Here is a 17,941-nt window from a genome sequence, read left to right on the forward strand (position 1 = left end):
TTGTCAGACTGTCTCTTACAAAATACACTTTCCCTTTTACAGAAACCCATTCATCCCAGCTCAAGGTGGTCAGAGCTAGACCTTCTTATTCTGTTAGGGACGGTGGGCCACGTCTTGAGCCTGGGTGCCAGCAGCTTCGTGGAGGAGGAGCACCAGACCTGGTACTTCCTTGTAAATACCCTGTGTCTAGCCCTGAGCCAAGAAACCTACAGAAACTACTTTCTGGGAGATGACAGTGAGCCTCAGTGTGGCCTCCATGTGGAACAAGGGCTCGACAGGGTGGCAGCAGCGTGGCAGGGTGGGCCTGGCTGTGACGTGCTGGAGCGAGGCAAAGGCCATGGCAGCCCCTCTCCCTCCGAAGTGCTCCAAGGCAGCGAGAAGTGGATGGTGCTGGCCAGTCCGTGGCTCATACTGGCCTGCTGCCGGCTACTGCGCTCCCTAAACCAGACAGGTGTGCAGTGGGCCCACCGGCCCGACCTCGGCCACTGGCTTACCAGGTGAGAGCAAGGGCCCATGGCCACGGGCCAGACTTTCTACAGCTGACTGGTCACCTGCCAAGCTCTTCTTTTTCTAAATTGAGGCCATTTTTCATGTTAAGAATGGAAAGTATTTGAGCTCTGAAGAAATGGGAAAATATACTAAAACCCGCGAATCAGTGTTGAAAGGAGAATTTATTTGGGGGCTAGCCTAATAGGTTTGATTTATTAGTGCTGAACCACTGTAACTGTTCATGATTGAAACTTGTAAATGTTTCAATGATCATTATATAGTAAAGCTGTCAATTGGGGGTCAGGCTTGCTCTGGATGCCCTGTCCGTGCCCGGGCTCTGTGCCCCTGTGCACCGTGCCCCCGCCCATCACTTAGCGTCTCCCTGTGTCAGGACGTTCCTGCATTGCTACAAAGAAATACCTGAGGCTGGGTCATTTATGAGGAAAAGAGGTTCACTTTGGCTCTCAGCTCTATAGGAGGCACGGCATCGGCATCTGCTCCTGGAGAGGCCTCAGGAAACTGAGTCATGGCAGAGGGCAGAGCGGGAGCCAGCACATCGTAGTCAGGGCAGGAGCAAGCGAGGGTTAGGGGAGGCGTCAGGCGCTGTTAGACACCAGCTGTGTCGTAAACTACCAGAGTGAGAAGGCACTGATTACCGCGAAGGTGGCACCAAGCCATTTATGAGGGATCTGCCCCCATGACCGGCTCACCTCCAACACTGGAGGTCCAATTTCTTTTTGTTTTTTGAAACAGAGTTTCGCTGTGTCGCCCAGGATGGAGTGCAGCAGCACAATCTCTGCTCACTGCAGCCAAACTCTGCCCTCCCAGTTCCAAGCGGTTCTTCTGCCTCAGCCTCCCAAGTAGCTGGGACTACAGGCGCCCACCACCATGCCTGGCTAATTTTTGTGGTTTTAGTGGAGATGGGGTGTCACCATGTTGGCTGGGCTAGTCTCAAACCCCTGACCTCAAGTGATCCACCCACCTTGGCCTCTCAAAGTGCTGGGATTATAGGTGTGAGCCACTGCACCTGGCCTGAAGGTCCAAATTCACTGTGAGATTTGCAGCGGACAAACATCTAAACCATGTCACTTCCCCAGACCCATATCCCACTGCTGATGCTCCCCAGGCAGCAGGAGGGAGGGTCAGCCAGGCGAGGTGGACACAGCCTCTGTGGCCCAGTTTTGCCCTTGGCTCCCCTCCGTCCTCCTCTCCATCCCCCCTTTTCTCTCTCATCCTGAAGGGACAGAGCTGTGTGGGGGAATCTTCAGCCACCTCCTGAGCCTTTCACTGATAACTGGAAAACCGCCAGGAAAGTACAGCAAATCACGTAGCAAATCATTTCCAGCAAGGCTTGAAATAAGTAGAAGAAACTAGGACAGGAAAATAATTAAGATTTGCCTAGGCTTTAAATTTTAATTGTCTGGCAGTGAAGACTTAGGAAAACTGAAGTAAAAGAACAGCAGAATTCAACAGTATCTATGGTGAGAGTAACAGACAAGGGTTGTGGTCTTATCACTGCAGAGACTCCTGTAAGAAATGCCTGCAGAAGGAAAAGAGAAGTGCCCAGTCCTAATAATGAGGGGACTTCAGTTGAGTGACAGGGTGGAACGTCATACCTGTTGAGGCAGAGAAACAGAACTGAATGACGAGACTCAGTCTTGGTGAGCACAGGAGGATTCCTGGGCCCTCAGTAGCGGCACAGTTCTTTCGGAAGATACTCGTACATTTACATCAGAAGCTGCGAAATTACAGGTTCTTCTAATTAAGTAATTCTTGTGGGAGGCTAAGCATTGGCTAAATTACTAAAGCCTTGGTAACCCAGGTCATCACAGGTCGTGTTCTTCAGGTGTCTGCCTGCTGTGTGCCCACACTTTCCTTTTCAGAGCAACCCTGGAGGGAGGACTTTGGTTGTTCCCCGCTCCAGAGGTGAGGAAGCGGAGGGGAACGGGCTGGTGGGAGGTTGTGCTGGGCGCACCAGCATCAGAGTCACAGCCTGGCATGTAGCACAGCCAGGGGTGTCATGGAGCTCCGTGTCCCAGAATAGCACTGTTGACACCTCATTTCTTTCTTTTCTGGAAAATTAAAGCATTAGGAGAGGATTGGCTTCTTTCCACCCTAGATGCAGGAACCCCACCTTACCCAGTTTTACTTACCCGAGATCAACCATCCTCTGAAAATATTACAGTATTTTGAGACAGCCAACATTCATATAACTTCTATGACAGTAACAATTATATGGTTATAATTGTTCTACTTTATTATTATAAAAATCCAGAAGATTGTGTAAAAACATGTGCCATCTCAAAAGCAACAATATACAAACACCCAGGTGCCCCCTCCCAGGTGAGGCTCAGGGCCCTGTGTGGCCCCAGTCTCCCCCTCCCATCCTGGGAGGCTTTGAAGTGGGAGTTACAGTGAATGAAACAGAAGGGAGCCTGGCTTTCACCGCCCTCACACTCAGGCCAGGGCTGGCTGGTGCTGCACTACCGGGACACAGTCAGGGCTTCAGTCCCTGCCCTCTGGAGAGCTGTCAACCTCTGCACAATCTCCTCACCCAGGAGTGGGTGACAGCAAACCCCGTGAGAGGCCAGGTGGGTCCAGGGTTGGATTGTGCATTACTGAGTTAATGGGAGAAGGCGGGAGAGAGGACATGAGCGGGCTGCATGCTGGTGGAGGCAGGGCTGCCCCCGGAGAGGGTACCAGGAGACAGAAGGCTTCTTCTGTCTGTCACTGCTTGGCCTCTGGACATCCGGATCTGATGATGGGAGACCCATTTGTGAATGAGAAGTGAGAGTTCAAGTTGACTTTTTTTTTTTTTTTTAATAAGATGTCTCACCGTGTGGCCCAGGCTGGTCTCAAACACCTGGCCTCAAGTGATCCTCCCACCCTGGCATCCTAAAGTGCTGAGATTGCAGGTGTGAGCCACCACACCCCACTGAGGTTGACCATCTTTTATTTGTTATATTTTAAGAACCTTTGTGGCTGGGCGTGGTGGCTCATGCCTGTAATCCCAGCACTTTGGGAGGCCGAGGCAGGTGGATCACAAGGTCAGGAGTTCGAGAACAGCCTGGCCAACAGAGTGAAACCCCATCTCCACTAAAATTACAATAAATTAGCTGGGCATGGTGGTAGCCGCCTGTAATCCCAGCTATTTGAGAGGCTGAAGCAGGAGAATCACTTGAACCCGGGAGGCAGAGGTTGCAGTGAGCTGAGATCATGCCATTAAATTCCATCTCAAAAAAAAAAGAACCTTTGAAAATAAAAATCGATGATATCATTTAATTTTTGGGTTTTGGGAAAATCAGCTATTTTTAATATAGTTCTTTGGAAGCCACTGGGTGTAGATTGATCTCATCGCTGTTTGGTGGTAATGTTGGCACTTTCCATTTCATTTCAGCTCTGATCACAAAGCCGAGCTCTCTGTCCTGGCTGCCGTCTCCCTCCTCGTCGTTTTTGTGTTGGTGCAGAGGGGGTGCTCTCCTGTGTCCAAGGCTGCCCTGGCACTGGGGCTGCTGGGCGTCTACTGCTACCGGGCGGCCATCGGAAGTGTACGGTTTCCCTGGCAGCAGGACAGCAAGGACATTTCCAAGTAAGTGCGTGGGTGTCACGGGTGCTCATAGATCCACTCTGATCTTGTGTTTTTTTTTGAGACGAAGTCTCGCTCTGTTGCCCAGGCTGCAGTGCACTGGCGCGATCTCGGCTCACTGCAACCTACTCCTCCTGGGTTCAAGCGATTCTCCTGCCTCAGCCTCCTGAGTAGCTGGGGTTACAGGTACGCGCCACCACACCCGGCTAATTATTTTATTTTTAGTAGAGACGGGGTTTCACCATGTTAGCCAGGATGGTCTTGATCTCCTGACCTCATGATCCACCCTCCTCAGCCTTCCAAAATGCTGGGATTACATGCGTGAGCCACCATACCCAGCCCCCGCTTTAATCTTTTATCATCTGAGAAGACCATATCAGTCTTCAGAGCACTGGAGTTCGGTGTCTGTGATCATGTCAACAGCTACTGGAGTGTTAACCAAGAAAACTTCAACCAGCCTCGTTGTTAGCACTTTTTATGTTTTACGTTTAGGAGAGAAATCACTTGGAAGTAAGATTTTTTAAATTCAAAATAAAACCTCCAGGGTGTGTGATTGGACAGACAGATGCGTATGAATCAGTTTCTAAGTTAGTGGCAACACATGGTTACCAGGGTTCCGTTTTCCTGGTCAGGGTGTGATTGGTGATAAGGATGACATGGATGTTTCCTAGCATTTGGGAAATGAAGCTTGTTGGAAAATCAGACTGTCCCTATAATTTATAACAAGCTCCCTTAAGGGACAGGAGCTCTCACTGATTGGTGGGCGGGCTCCGTCAGGAGTACCATTTTCTTCATGTCAAAGCAGCCGCTTTTCTGGTTTTAATGGCGATATGGTGAAACAGGCTCCTCTCACTCCTCAGGAGTAGGATGAGCAGAAGCCGCTTGTAAAATGTGGCTGACCCTGTATTTAAATGTAAATAGCTGGCTCTATTTAAATTTGTCTCGAGAGTATAAGCAGAGGCGGGAGCCTGGGGTGGGACACAGGCACACCCAGCTGAAGTGTCCTTCACACTTGCGAACAGGAACAAGCAGGATGATTACCAGCAACAATACAGTGACCCTCTGAGTGAGGTGAGAGCTCTGTCGAGTCTTCTGGCTGTCAGGCAGCCTGTTGTCACAGAACAGAGAAGCATGTTGTGGAACAGTGGGATGTAGAACAATAGTATGACCCCAGCTTACTGTGTTCCTGTTCTGTTTTTTCACATTTATATGAAAGACTGCATACTTAAAATGCTAGTGATTATATTTAGGACCTGAAATCATAGATTGTGGTCTTGCTTTTTACTTATTTTTGTATCTTAGTGATGTCTAGAGTTAACAAGTGTTGCTTTTCTAATCAGAGCAAAAATCAAGGTGAGTAATAAGGGCTATGGCCAGCCTGGGGGGTGGCCATGGGGCTCTGGGGGCCCTCCTGGAAATGACTCGTGGCTGAGTGGGAAGTGAGGGTTGGGGGTCAGGGTGAGCTGAGGCCTGGCTGCGGCAATGGCAGTGTGGCAGACCTTCACCCGAGCCTGGGGCCCAGTGGGGAGAGGGTGCTGAGGAGCAGGTGCCAGGGGTATTCTGTGGAATCTGAGACTTTGGGCTCATCCAAATGGATGCTACGTTTGGGGGTGCTTGTTTAAGGTGCAGTGTATGAATAAATGCATTTCCTCACAGATCTATACATTGAATTTCAGCAGCACTCCTCTCAAGACTTGGCCCTCTTCCCTTCCCTGGCCTGCTTCCTGCAGCACATCCTTTGCTAGGGTCCAGAACTAGCCAGTATGGCTTTTCTTTCCACATGCACTGCCTGGTCCACCTTCTTCTGGTAAAATGCCTGCGTCCTTTGTCCCCATCTGTCCGGATTGTAAGTAGGTCCTGGCTGTGGATGCATCCTGGCTCTAGATCATTGTAACAGCTGCCTCTCTCCTGTCAGTCCCCTGGGCCCTGCTGTCCACTGAGAGTCTGAAATCCTTCGCACTCAGTTCCTGACCTTTCTCCACTCAGAAGCCCAGGCATGGCTGGAGTGGAGGTGGAGGCGGGGTGGGCCTGAATGAGCAGGGTCAGGCGCTGCCCAGCCAGGGCAGGAGGAGGACCCACCAAACACCCTGGTTGAGCAGGGTCAGGCGCTGCCCAGCCAGGGGAGGAAAAGGACCCACCAAAGACCCAAGATGAGCAGGGTCGGGCACTGCCCTGCCAGGGGAGGAGGAGGACTCACCGAAGCCTCTGGATAATGCCCCTCCTGCTCATCACCCTGCCTGCCCTGGCATGCTTTCTTGACAGAAACCAGTCCCTTTTCTTCTATGAAACTTCTCCAGTGATTGTGACCTTTGCTGGTTTCTCCCTTCTTTGAGTGCAGAGGGGTCTATAATTCACTCTCAACTTAGCACACACCTTGGCCTGTGGGGGTTGCCAGGTACCTGACCCTAGCTCCTCAGCCAGGATGTGGGCCCCTAGAGGCGGGCCACACTGCCAGGCATGTGGTATACAGTGCACAGACTGTTTGAATTACACTGGTCAGTTTCTTAATGCACAAAGCTTTCTAGGAAGATCTGTTATTGGAAAATTCAGTTTTCACAACATTATTATATTGACATAAAACATTTATGATTATTTTAAATGATCGGCTTTTGCAGTATATATAAAGTATTTCATTTACAAAATTTATTTAAAATATTATGTTTCAGGAACATACATATTTTGTTAGATGACATTTTTTGGTAATTGTCTCCTTTACAGATAACTATCATAATAGTACTTAATGTTTACTGAGCTAACTGTGTCCCAAACACTGCCTGCATTCCCTTGTTTAATTCCTAGGATGACCTTGTGAGATGTAGAACCATTTTCCCTTCATTTAACAAATAGCAAAGCTGAGGGTCAGAAGTCTTGACTGACACGCCCTGAGCAGGAGAGCTAGCCACAGCAGAGCCCGGTCTGAGCAGAGCTCTGCCTTTCTTCAGAGTCCGTGGGATGGACGACAGGACCATTGCATGGACGTGTACCTGTAAACATGCAGGCGCTTATTTACCTATGACCGTGCACAGACGTGTGTGTGTAAACGTGCAGGCGCTTATTTACCTATGACCGTGCACGGACGTGTGCCTGTAAACGTGCAGGCGCTTATATATCTATGACCGTGCATGGACATGTACCTGTAAACGTGCAGGCGCTTATTTACCTATGACCGTGCACGGACATGTGCGTGTAAACGGGCAGGCGCTTATTTACCTATGACCGTGCACGGACGTGTGCCTGTAAACGTGCAGGCGCTTACCTATGACTGTGCATTTGTGTGTACCTGTAAATATGCAAATGCTCTGTTGTACAATTCACATTTATGAACTTACAACAGTTTCTTAGAGTTGACTCTTACACTAGTGCATTGGGTTTTTTTAATTAACTGTGCAAAGCAGGCAGGCCGTGAGGCATCGCATGGGTGTTGCCACCAGGTGATCCTTGAGCCAAAGGAGCAAGATTTCCCTGAAGCCAACCCCGGCAGAAGAGTGTGCACTGTGCACGAGGACACACCTGTTGGCCTTTGGCAGTGGCTCCTCAGGGCTGCTGTGCAGAGGAGCCTTGCCCTGCCTTGACGGGCCCTGGCAGTTAGGGAGGGTGCTGTGGCTCCTTCAGCCAGTAATGTTGGTACATTGACTGGTTCCTTAGGTAGACAGGTGTGTTTTTCATGGGGAAATGGTTTTGAGTTTTTCTGGCTGGTGCTAATGAATCTAACTTGTGCTTTTTTTTAGGGGTATTATTGAAGCTCGTTTTGTGTATGTCTTTGTTCTTGGCATTCTGTTCACGGGCACCAAAGACTTACTTAAATCTCAAGTTGTTGCCGCAGACTTCAAAATCAAGACTGTAGGTTTATGGGAGATCTATAGTGGATTGGTTCTCCTGGCAGCCTTGCTCTTTAGACCACATAATCTTCCGGTCTTAGCATTTAGTCTCTTGATTCAGACTCTGATGACTAAATTCATCTGGAAGCCTCTGAGACACGACGCAGCCGAGATTACTGTAATGCATTATTGGTTCGGTCAAGCATTCTTCTATTTTCAGGTAGGTTTTCATTATCATCGTGGGTAGAAGACTTAACTTTTTACCTATCATTTATTTTAAATGTTTCTTTGAGAAAATTTTGCTGTAAGTTGGAAAGTTCCAGTGTTTGTTTAGTGAAAGAACTGTCAGTATGGCGAGGTGAATTATGCTGAACTCTCGTATGTGTTTTATGAGATTAGGCACGGTTGTTGAAGACAGACGCCCCAGGTATGGGTGTGTGGGTGCGTAAGACACCAGACTGCTGCTCTGCGGGGCCAGGCCTAGGTTTATCTCAGCAGTTCAGGGAGCACAGATGTCAAGTTTTTCACTTGCCTAATTGATGAATATAATGTTCTCATTCATCCTCTTTGTCCCTGGTGTCAGGGCTGTCTGTACTGGGGCCATTGCTGCCCACGTGGTTGTTAGCTCCCTGAGGCCTGGTGGGTCACTGGGGCTTCTGGCCAGTGTTTAAAGACCCGTCCCAGACAAGCCCAAACCATTGAGTCAGGAAGAGACATAGACAGACAGGCAGACAGGGCCTCAGAAGGACCCAGTCTCATCCAGCCTCCTGGCAACCTCAGGAAAGCGGGCACAGCTCACAGTGTGAGTGCCCTTGCTCATCTGTTGGCCCTCTACGTTTGGCCAGTCCCTGGGTCTCTACCTCCCTTTCCTCCCTGTTTAATGAAGATAATCATGAAGGACATCAGGACTGATGGGTTAAATGAAGTCATGCAGGTAAAGCTGCTGTGTGGCTACAGAAATGTCAGCATGGTTGGAACTCTGTGCCTGGCTGAACCTGCTCGAAGCCACAGTGGCCCCTAGGTGTCCTCCCCGCTCCTCCTATTGTGGCATCTGGGACTCTGTCCCCTCTCTGTGCCTGGCTGAACCTGCTCGGAGCCATAGTGGCCCCAGGTGTCCTCCCCCCTCCTCCTGTCATTGCATCTGGGACACTGTCCCTTCACCACTCTCCAGGGCCTCCTGCTGCTGCTGCTGCTGCCTATTTGCCTTCTCAGTCTCCCTGCACAAGGGCTTCCAAGCGGAGGAGCCACATGATCGGGGTGGCGCTGTCCAGGCTGCAAGTCCAGCGGGTCTCAGGGGAAGCAAAATCAAAGGGCTGGGGCTGGAGTAAGACAACAGGACTAGGAGTAAATTCACACCCACAAGATGCTGGGGAAGCAGCATCAACAGGATGTGGGACCCCCTGGGCCCACAGCTGTCTGCATGGAAAAGGAGGAAGGAGTGGGGTTTGACTGTTGAGTTTGCCATGCTGGTGAAACCCAGCCAGCGTTTTGTGGATGTGAACAGTTCTGGTTCTGGAGAGGGATCTTGTTTGGGCTTGATAGAGACATGTGCTGTCAGACTGTAGATGGCATGAGTTTCTGAGGCAAGGTCAGCATGACAGGCAAGTGACAGACCATCGGAGTCAGTAAAGATGGAGCATGGAGAGGCGGGGCCTGGGAAAGGAGAGGTGGGGCCTGGTAGTGGAGAGGCGGGATCTGGGAGTGGAGAGGCGGGGCCTGGGAAAGGAGAGGCGGGGCCTGGGAGTGGAGAGGCGGGATCTGGGAGTGGAGAGGCGGGGCCTGGGAGCGGAGAGGCGGGGCCTGGGAGCAAAGAGGCGGGGCCTGGGAGCGGAGAGGCGGGGCCTGGGAGCGGAGAGGTGGATCTGGGAGCGGAGAGGCGGGGCCTGGGAGTGGAGAGGCGGGATCTGGGAATGGAGAGGCGGGGCCTGGGAGCAGAGAGGCGGGGCCTGGGAGCGGAGAGGCGGGGCCTGGGAGCGGAGAGGTGGATCTGGGAGCGGAGAGGCGGGGCCTGGGAGCGGAGAGGCAGGGCCTGGAAGCGGAGAGACAGAGTCTTGAGGTGGAGAGGCGGGATCTCAGGAGACCCTTTTTTGGACAGGGAGTTACCCACCAGGGTTGGGCCAGGACCGGCCAGAATCTTGACAGATGAAGTTTGACCAGACCAAGTGAGTCCTCATGGTCTGATACATAAGCCAGATGTGAGTTACCAATCTGCATTGGGGCTGTGCTTCCCCGGCAGCTGGCCTGCCCTCCACCATGTAACTCATAGCGCCTCACTGTAGAAGGGACCTGGTCTTCAACCCAGCTACCTCCTTGGCTGGGCCCGGCAGCTGTGCCTCTCAGGGCCATATGTGTCCCCTCGGACAGGCATCCTTGAGGGGAGGTCCATGTGCCTGTCTTAAGAAAAGCTGATGGGCCTGGACAAAGGTCTAAAATGTGCTGCAGTTGGCCAGCTGTTCTGTGTGTGTGTGTCCTTCCTCAGAGGGGCCCCAGCTTCTGCCCAGTTGGCTCACATGCCCCTCCGCAGCCTGGGCACTGCAGGCAGGGGGAGCGGGTGCCACCCAGGCAAAGCCAGCTAGGTGGTCTGAAGGAGTGACTGGGCAGACCACACATGTGTCTGTGCCAGCGTGGTTATCTGGGCTGCATACAGATTTCATGCTAACATCACAGCTGTTGATGCCACATGTGAGGCCCATGTCTCATCTTCTGTATTCTCATCTCAGCTCTTCTGTCTTCCAGGGCAACTCCAACAACATTGCCACCGTGGACATCTCTGCAGGCTTTGTGGGTTTAGACACCTACGTGGAAATCCCAGCTGTGTTCCTGACAGCGTTTGGGACGTATGCAGGGCCTCTGCTCTGGGCCAGCCACTTAGTGCACTTCCTGAGCTCAGAAACACACAGGTGAGACGCCTCTCTTGTTCAGCAGTTCTGGGGACACGCTGCCTGGTTTTAAAGTTCATACATTGTTCCATATGCAAGGGGGTCTGAGCTCTGTGGGTCCAATAGTCTTTTCATTAGATTTCTTTTCCTTAAATAAGGAACAGTCCAAAGCTCAAGTGCCAGAGGCCAGTCCGAGGGGCCCATGGAGGGCCAGGCTCAGGTCTGATGTGGGGTCTTGCTGGGCTCCCCAGGTTATACCAGCACGTGGTTCCTAGAGACACAGGAAGGAAAATTCTTTTTCCAGCCTCCCTAGATTTTTTCTGCTTTCTGGTGGCCAGATTGAGGGCGGGTAGTTCTTCCTCTTTGGGGACATGAAGATAAAAGATGGCTCTGGGCCCCCAGAGACCCTGCTGGAGAGTGCAGGACCCTGGAGAGGGCTCCTGACCGTGCCTGGTCTGAGTCATCCTTGAGTAGCTGGGGGCATGTGCCTTCCACATGTAGGCTGATGAGTTGAGTTGGAAAAACGATGGAGGTGCACAGGCAAGTTCAGAGATGTGAGCCCTGCCCATGGCTGAGAAGTCCCTTCAAGCCGCATCTGGCCCACCCTCCATGCTGTCCTGCCTGGCCCATCTTCTTCCCTCCACCTAGCCTGAGGTCTCTCTCTGACACCCACCTTTCTCCTGGTGGCTTTGTGCACACGTTCCCCCGGGGGACATCAGGTCAAGGCTGCAGCTCTCCCTCCACACGTCTGTCCCATGGAGGCTTTGTGCACATGTTCCCCCAGGGGACCCCCAATCAAGGCTGCAGCCCTCCCTCCACACGCCTGTCTTCTCTGCAGCATTCCCACCACTGCACACCCGCAGCTTCCTCCTTGTGTGTTTCTATCTTGCTCCCCCAAGAAAAGAGGCTTCGTGAGGCAGGGGCTTCACCAGCTCTGTTCACCACAGCATCCTCAGTGTCTGGCCCTGGCAGAGTCAGGTGCTGAGTGGAGTGCGAGGAGGTTGATTCTGTACTTCCCAACCTGGTCTAGTGGAGTCCCCAGGGCCTGCAAAGTTATTTGACTCTTGGGTGCCTAGTTTTCCCATCTGTAAAATGGGAGTTGTCAATGGGGGGCACCTGGAAGCGCTTGAAGCCTTGGAGGGGCTGGTGGCTCCTGCGGCATCTGCCGGAGCGCCCTGTGCTCCACGCTTGTCCCTGCTGCCAGCCACAGTCACAAAGCCCCGCAGCGCCTGTGCTGAAATCACATGCTGTGGCACTGCCTCCTCCCCAGCAAGCGAGCGTCTGAGACACTAGTCCAGCCCCCGACACACGCTAGGTGGCTTCGGCTGGGTCAGCCAGAGCTTCTTGTGTGTCCTGTGCTGACAAGATGCCCAAGTCCTGCCGGGAGCCCCAGGTAGCGCGCCATGGCCTCTTGGTTGAGCAGTGAGGCTGGAGGGCTCCTGCTTCCTCCCATTACTGAACAGTCGCTCTTGCAGTGCTGACTGTTGAGCCCCATGCCACCCCTCCCAGGACAGGCCAAGGCTTTTCTTGCCGAGCTCTCGGTGACTCCACAGAGCACTCTGCACATTTCTGTGGCCCTGCTCTGCCCTCTGGCTTCTGCTCCACAGCCTCCTTCACCAGTTCATCCTCTCTGCCCCACCCAAATCCTTGCTGCATCTCACTCCCACTCCCCAGACCAGCTGCTAAGACCCAGGCCACAGGGACCCTTGCCCTTGCCTCCAGACCCAAATGCCCAGCCCCCTGTTGACTCTCTGCAGAGGTGTCCTCGGGCTGACGGGACTGAGGAGCCCTTCACAGGACATGCAGCGGGGCCCATGCACCCAGGTACACCCACCTGCCTCCCTGCCTTTGACCTTCTCCCACCCTGAAAGGAGCCTCTCGCTGCTCACCTTCTGTGTTGAGGCTCTCAGAGCATGAATACTTCTGAGCCAAAGGAACCATCCACCATGGTGGAAGTGCTCATGACCCACAAACTCGGTGAGCCCGGGCTGGACCCTCTCACTCCCTCACAGGTTTCCATAATGGGTCCAGGGGAGCACTGGCCTTGCTTCTGGGCAGCAGTGGTAGGCGTGTGCGTTCCCACAGCTGACGTGGAGCCATTCCAAGGTCAGAATCGCTTCCTGGCTAGACTGCAAGCTTCCTCAGGACGGGAATGCCTAAGATTCACCTGTGTTTTCTCCAGGTGCCTGTGGACACTTGACATGCCCACTTTGGGGCAGTCTGTGGACAGACCCTCTTAATTTACAGAAACCGCTGAACTCATGGTCAAGCAGAAAGCTGAGGTTCTGGGGGCAAAGCCCCCAACAGACCAGCCTGGGAGATGCCCCCGCATGGCAGGGCAGGGTGGGGCGGAGACGTCCTTCCAGACATCGATCCTGTGAGAAACAAGCATGTGCTGTGCGATCACCACTCAGCCACTTGCCTGTCCCTCTGCAGTTGATCTGAGACAGCTTTCTCTGACTTGGTTTGAGGCCAGCTGCGTGCTCACACTGGGCTTCTGGAAACAGGAGGCCCCATCCTCAGCCATCTAGGGTGGGCTGTCAGCACGTTGTGTGGTTAGGTGTCAGGACAAGCGGGTGTGAGTGCGTGGAGGCGCGTCCATCTCTGCCCTGGAGCATGCGTATGCCACAGCTGCACATGGAATGATCCAGCACCTTCTGCATGCACGACACACTTGCCAGCGGTCAGCTGGGTACTGAGGGCTGGAAGCACTGGCCCAGCTCTTCTCTCTGTAGATTCCACCATTGGCCTTGCAGCTGCCCTGATGCTCACAGGTTACAGTTTGATGGACTAGGCTACTTTTCGTCTCTTACGTAGCCAGGCACATTGGGAGGAAAAAACTCAAATGAAAGCATTTTTTTTTTTTTGACACAGTTTTGCTCTTGTTGCCCAGGCTGGAGTGTAGTGGAGCAATCTCAGCTCACTGCAGCCTCCACCTCCCAAGTTCATGTGATTCTTCTGCCTCAGCCTCCCGAGTAGCTGGGATTACAGGCATGCGCCACCACACCCAGCTAATTTTGTATTTTTAGTAGAGATGGCGGTTTCACCGTGTTGGCCAGGCTGGTCTCCAAGTCTGGAACTCAGGTGATCTGCCCATCTCGGCCTCCCAAAGTGTTGGGATCACAGGTGTGAGCCACCGTGCACAGACATGAAAGCATTTTTTTTTAAGTGAGGGGAAATCGTTTTGAACAGCTGGAGAGTATTGCTTATTATCCTTAGTCAAGGAGTGTTTCGCCTTCATTATATAACAGGTTTTTCTCCTTCCCTTTTGAAAGCTTAAAGCGTTAAGTTTTACTCATGGTTTCTTTTTTGTTTCAGTAGAGCAGGAAAACTATAACCAGGTCTGAATGGTAGACAGAGAAACTGTGTTTCCAGCAGGTGAAAAGTTTGGCCCTGAGTGATCGGTGACCCTCTGTTCCAGGGGCTGGCGTCAGGGCTGGCACCGCGGGCTGCCTGTTCCCTTCAGCGCAAGCGACTCTTTGCTGAGGTTTTGGGAACAGCAAGCCACTGGTGGGGTTGTTATGATCAGACCCAAGCCACCATCTTCTAGATGCGTAACACTAAAAACTGTTAAACTGAAGTCAAGGTAGTGCCATGTCAAAGCCACATCTTCCCACACGCTGTCTGGGTAGGACGGGGCATACCCCAGATGCCCGTTTTTGATTCCCAAGAGAGGGCAGTCACAGCCTTGGGACCCACGGCCCGTTTAGCCACAAAGCTTCCTGCCAAATATGTTCGCCTTCCTGGGTGTTGCTGTCACCAGCACGTGTCGAGGGCGACTTGGAGTCCGCCTCCCTGTGGGATCCCCGGCCTGTAGGGCCAGATACCAAGTGGTGACCAGTGGTACAGGTTCAGGGACCGGCCTAAGGAGCCTCGGTCTGGCAAGGAAAGCAGTGAAAGAAAACAGGCACTGGGGCCCCCACAGGGAGATCCTAGGGCCTGAGTATTGGACTGGAACACGTGGCAGGCTGAGGGAAGGAGTGGCCCACTGAGGCCTGAGATGGGGATCCGGTGAGGGGCTGAGGTAATGCCGTGGAGGGGGCAACCCGAGCTACCCACCAGAGACAGCTGCGGGTAGCACGAGGTACCGGGCACCTGTCCTTGGCCCTTTCCTGAACAGTGAGCACTGAAGCAGGAGCCGGCTACAGGATGCTCCCCAGGAGCACCTGGTGGAGCTGCTGGGCTGACAGGACTGAGGAGCCTTTCACAGGACACGCAGTGGGGCCCACACACCCAGGCACACTCACCTGCTGTCCTGCCTTAGAGCTTTTCCCACCCTAAGAGGAGCCCCTCGCTGCTCACCTCCTGTGTGAGGCTCTCACAGCATGAATGCCTCTCAACTGTCCAACATGGTCGAAGCCCTCACGCCCCACCTACATTGGACTATAGCAGTGCCTGGCTTTGGGTCAGCAGTACCCTAAGCATCTCTGCACACCAGCATGCTTGCAGGAGGGCCTGCGCAGGCAGCAGCGAAGTGGGACACAGACGGAATAGAGACCACAGGCAGATCAGCTCCACACTCACTGCAGCCTTTGAGAGGAGGCCTCAAAGGCAGAACTTAGAGTAGGATCCTGGAAAACCTGGCCTCTGAGGGTCTGGGGGCCGTCCCATGGGCCCTTTCTAACAGGACTTGATCAGAGGTCATGGATGGGGCATGGAAAGTGCCCAAATAATGGAATTTATAATTTTGAAGTCATCACAGACTCACGAGAAGTTGCTTTGAGGAAGATATATACGTGATGTATTGTGGATTGAAAAGCAGGGCAGTACATTAACATACTTCAAGGGATGGCTTTTTTTTTTGTTTTTAGACGGAGTTTCGCTCTTGTTGCCCAGGCTGGAGTGCAATGGTACGATCTCGGCTCACCGCAACCTCCGCCTCCTGGGTTCAGGCAATTCTCCTGCCTCAGCCTCCTGAGTAGCTGGGATTACAGGCACGTGCCACCATGCCCAGCTGATTTTTTGTATTTTTAGTAGAGACAGGGTTTCACCATGTTGACCAGGATGGTCTCAATCTCTTGACCTCGTGATCCACCCGCCTCGGCCTCCCAAAGTGCTGGGATTACAGGCTTGAGCCACCTCGCCCGGCCTCCCTTTTGTGATTTTCTATTCGTTGTTTGTATTTTATAATGCATGTGATATAGTAGCACATGGATATATAATTTTAAAATAACTGCAAAGTCTAGGGGTGTGTTTTTCAGAGGTGCTTTACAGACGACAGTGGCACTGCTGAGCAGCCGGGGCTGCAGCTCATGTCCCCTCAGGGGCTGCGGTGGATGGATACGCAGGCCTTTGCCCACCTCAGACCAACCACATCCAGGTTTCCATGGGGAGGGGCTCTAGAGTGGCACTTCTAGCACATACCGTAGGTGGTTTTTGCTTACAGTCAAGTTTTAGAAGCATTTCTGGAGAGCTCCAGGTGTGTGTATGGGACATGGTGGCCCTCGCCCATCCTTCTGTTTACTTTGCTTTATTTTTCTTCATGAATTTGTCTCTTCCTGACATGTTACATACCTGGTTCCTCCTGCCTCCTTTACTGAAGGCCACAGCCTCCAAGGGGGCAGGGTGGGTTTTCTCATCTCCGGGGCATCTGGAGAGGCACGTGTCCCAGCACTATAGTGACTGGATGTGTGTGGAAGGAGGAGCACGGCGCCCTCTAGTCCCAGGGCAGGAACTACTGTAGTCTTTTTGAAAATGAAAGTTTTGTTATACATGTGATAACGTAAGTGGCACGTGCTAATACACGTTTTCTTTCTTATTAACAGCAGCTCAGCACTGAGTCATGCTTGCTTCTGCTACGCGATGATTTGCTCTATTCCAGTTTCCACGTATATCGTCTTGGTGACATCTCTGCGTTATCATTTATTCATATGGAGTGTATTTTCTCCAAAACTCCTCTATGAGGGGATGCATCTGCTCATTACAGCTGCTGTCTGTGTATTCTTCACAGCAATGGATCAAACCAGACTCACACAGTCTTAGACTAAGCTGAACACTGGAAAAATAATACATGCTTAAAGTCTGCTGTTATTCTAAAATGTAAGATGTGAATTCAACAAAGTTGATGAATAGCTTTAACTTCTTTGACTACTGTACCTGAATTTAGTTTAAGTAGTAAATAGTTTAATAAAAGGTCACTTTAATACACAGTTTGTATCATGTTTCTCCTATTGGGAATCACTCTAAAAGCTTCTGGACTTTTAATTTCCTCTGAATAAGTTATAGTATGACCCAAATAGGTGTGTTTAAATCAAATTAATGAAAACGTTCTGGCCTTTGTTAGAGTCCAGGAGCTCTGGAAGGAGGCACCAGGATTATCTTAGGAAGCTCTGGGCTCTTAGAATCCTACAAACCGAGGGCCCCAAGGAGCTTTGGTTTATGAGGGTTACACATGTCGGTGTTTATGGCATTTGAGATGAAAACTAAGATTTAAAAATTAGTCATTTATAAAGAAACTATTGCATATTAATATAACACTTTAAGGAAATATAACTGTATTTTCCAAAAAAAAAAAAAAAAATTCAGTGAGACCCAGCACTTTGGGAGGCCAGGATCACTTCAGCCCAGGTGTTTGAGATCAGCCTGGGCAACATAGTGAGACCCTCAGATCTCCAAAAACTTCAAAACTGAGAAAAGAGGATTGCTTCAGCCCAGAATTTGGTGAGCCATGATTGAGCCATGATTGTACCACTGCACTCCAGCCTGGACAACAGAGTGAGACTCTGTCTTTAAAAAATAATTAAAAAATAAATGTATAATGAGAAAAATGGTATTGTTTTACATTTTTGCAAACCTCTTTAATGTCTGGCTTAATTGAAGCTAGTTGGATTCTGTGTTTGACCTGATGTGATATGTGTGTGTGGTTAAAATATAAGAAGAAAATCGGCCGAGTACAGTGGCTGACACCTGTAATCCCAGCACTTTGGGAGGCCAAGGCGGGCGGATCACCTGAGGTCAGGATTTCAAGACCAGCCTGGCCAACATGGCGAAAACCTGTCTCTACAGAAAATACAAAAATTAGCTGAGCATGATGGCAGGTGCCTGTGATCCCTTCTGCTTGGAAGGCTGAGGCAGAAGAATTGCCTGAACCCAGGAGGCATAGGTTGCGGTGAGCCGAGATTGTGCCATTGTACTCCAGCCTGGGTGACAGAGCGAGACTCCCTCTCAAA

At 51.6% G+C, this 17,941-nt stretch overlaps 1 protein-coding gene and 1 long non-coding RNA gene across 5 annotated transcripts in view; one reads left to right on the forward strand and one right to left on the reverse strand.

The window, feature by feature from the left end:
* Positions 1-17,189, forward strand: part of PIGG (phosphatidylinositol glycan anchor biosynthesis class G) — a 42,064-nt gene extending 24,875 nt beyond the window's left edge. For 3 of the 4 annotated variants that reach the window (XM_017538926.1, XM_017538928.1, XM_017538930.2), the window contains 5 exons: positions 43-497; positions 3,887-4,078; positions 7,804-8,113; positions 10,630-10,793; positions 16,538-17,189. In XM_017538926.1, the coding sequence (XP_017394415.1) occupies positions 43-497; positions 3,887-4,078; positions 7,804-8,113; positions 10,630-10,793; positions 16,538-16,754 (1,338 nt within the window). In that variant the 3' untranslated portion in view covers positions 16,755-17,189. The remainder of the gene's footprint in view (positions 1-42; positions 498-3,886; positions 4,079-7,803; positions 8,114-10,629; positions 10,794-16,537) is intronic. The other variant, XM_017538927.2, reaches the window with a different exon arrangement.
* On the reverse strand, positions 1,877-2,514 carry LOC119472751. Its single transcript, XR_005201937.1, has 2 exons — positions 2,214-2,514; positions 1,877-2,016 (listed from the first exon to the last, which is right to left on the reverse strand). It is a non-coding gene; the product is annotated as an uncharacterized LOC119472751 (long non-coding RNA).
* Positions 17,190-17,941: the final 752 nt, after the last annotated feature.

The sequence above is a fragment of the Cebus imitator genome, unplaced genomic scaffold (assembly GCF_001604975.1).
Source record: "Cebus imitator isolate Cc_AM_T3 unplaced genomic scaffold, Cebus_imitator-1.0 Scaffold117, whole genome shotgun sequence".
NCBI lineage: Eukaryota > Metazoa > Chordata > Mammalia > Primates > Cebidae > Cebus > Cebus imitator.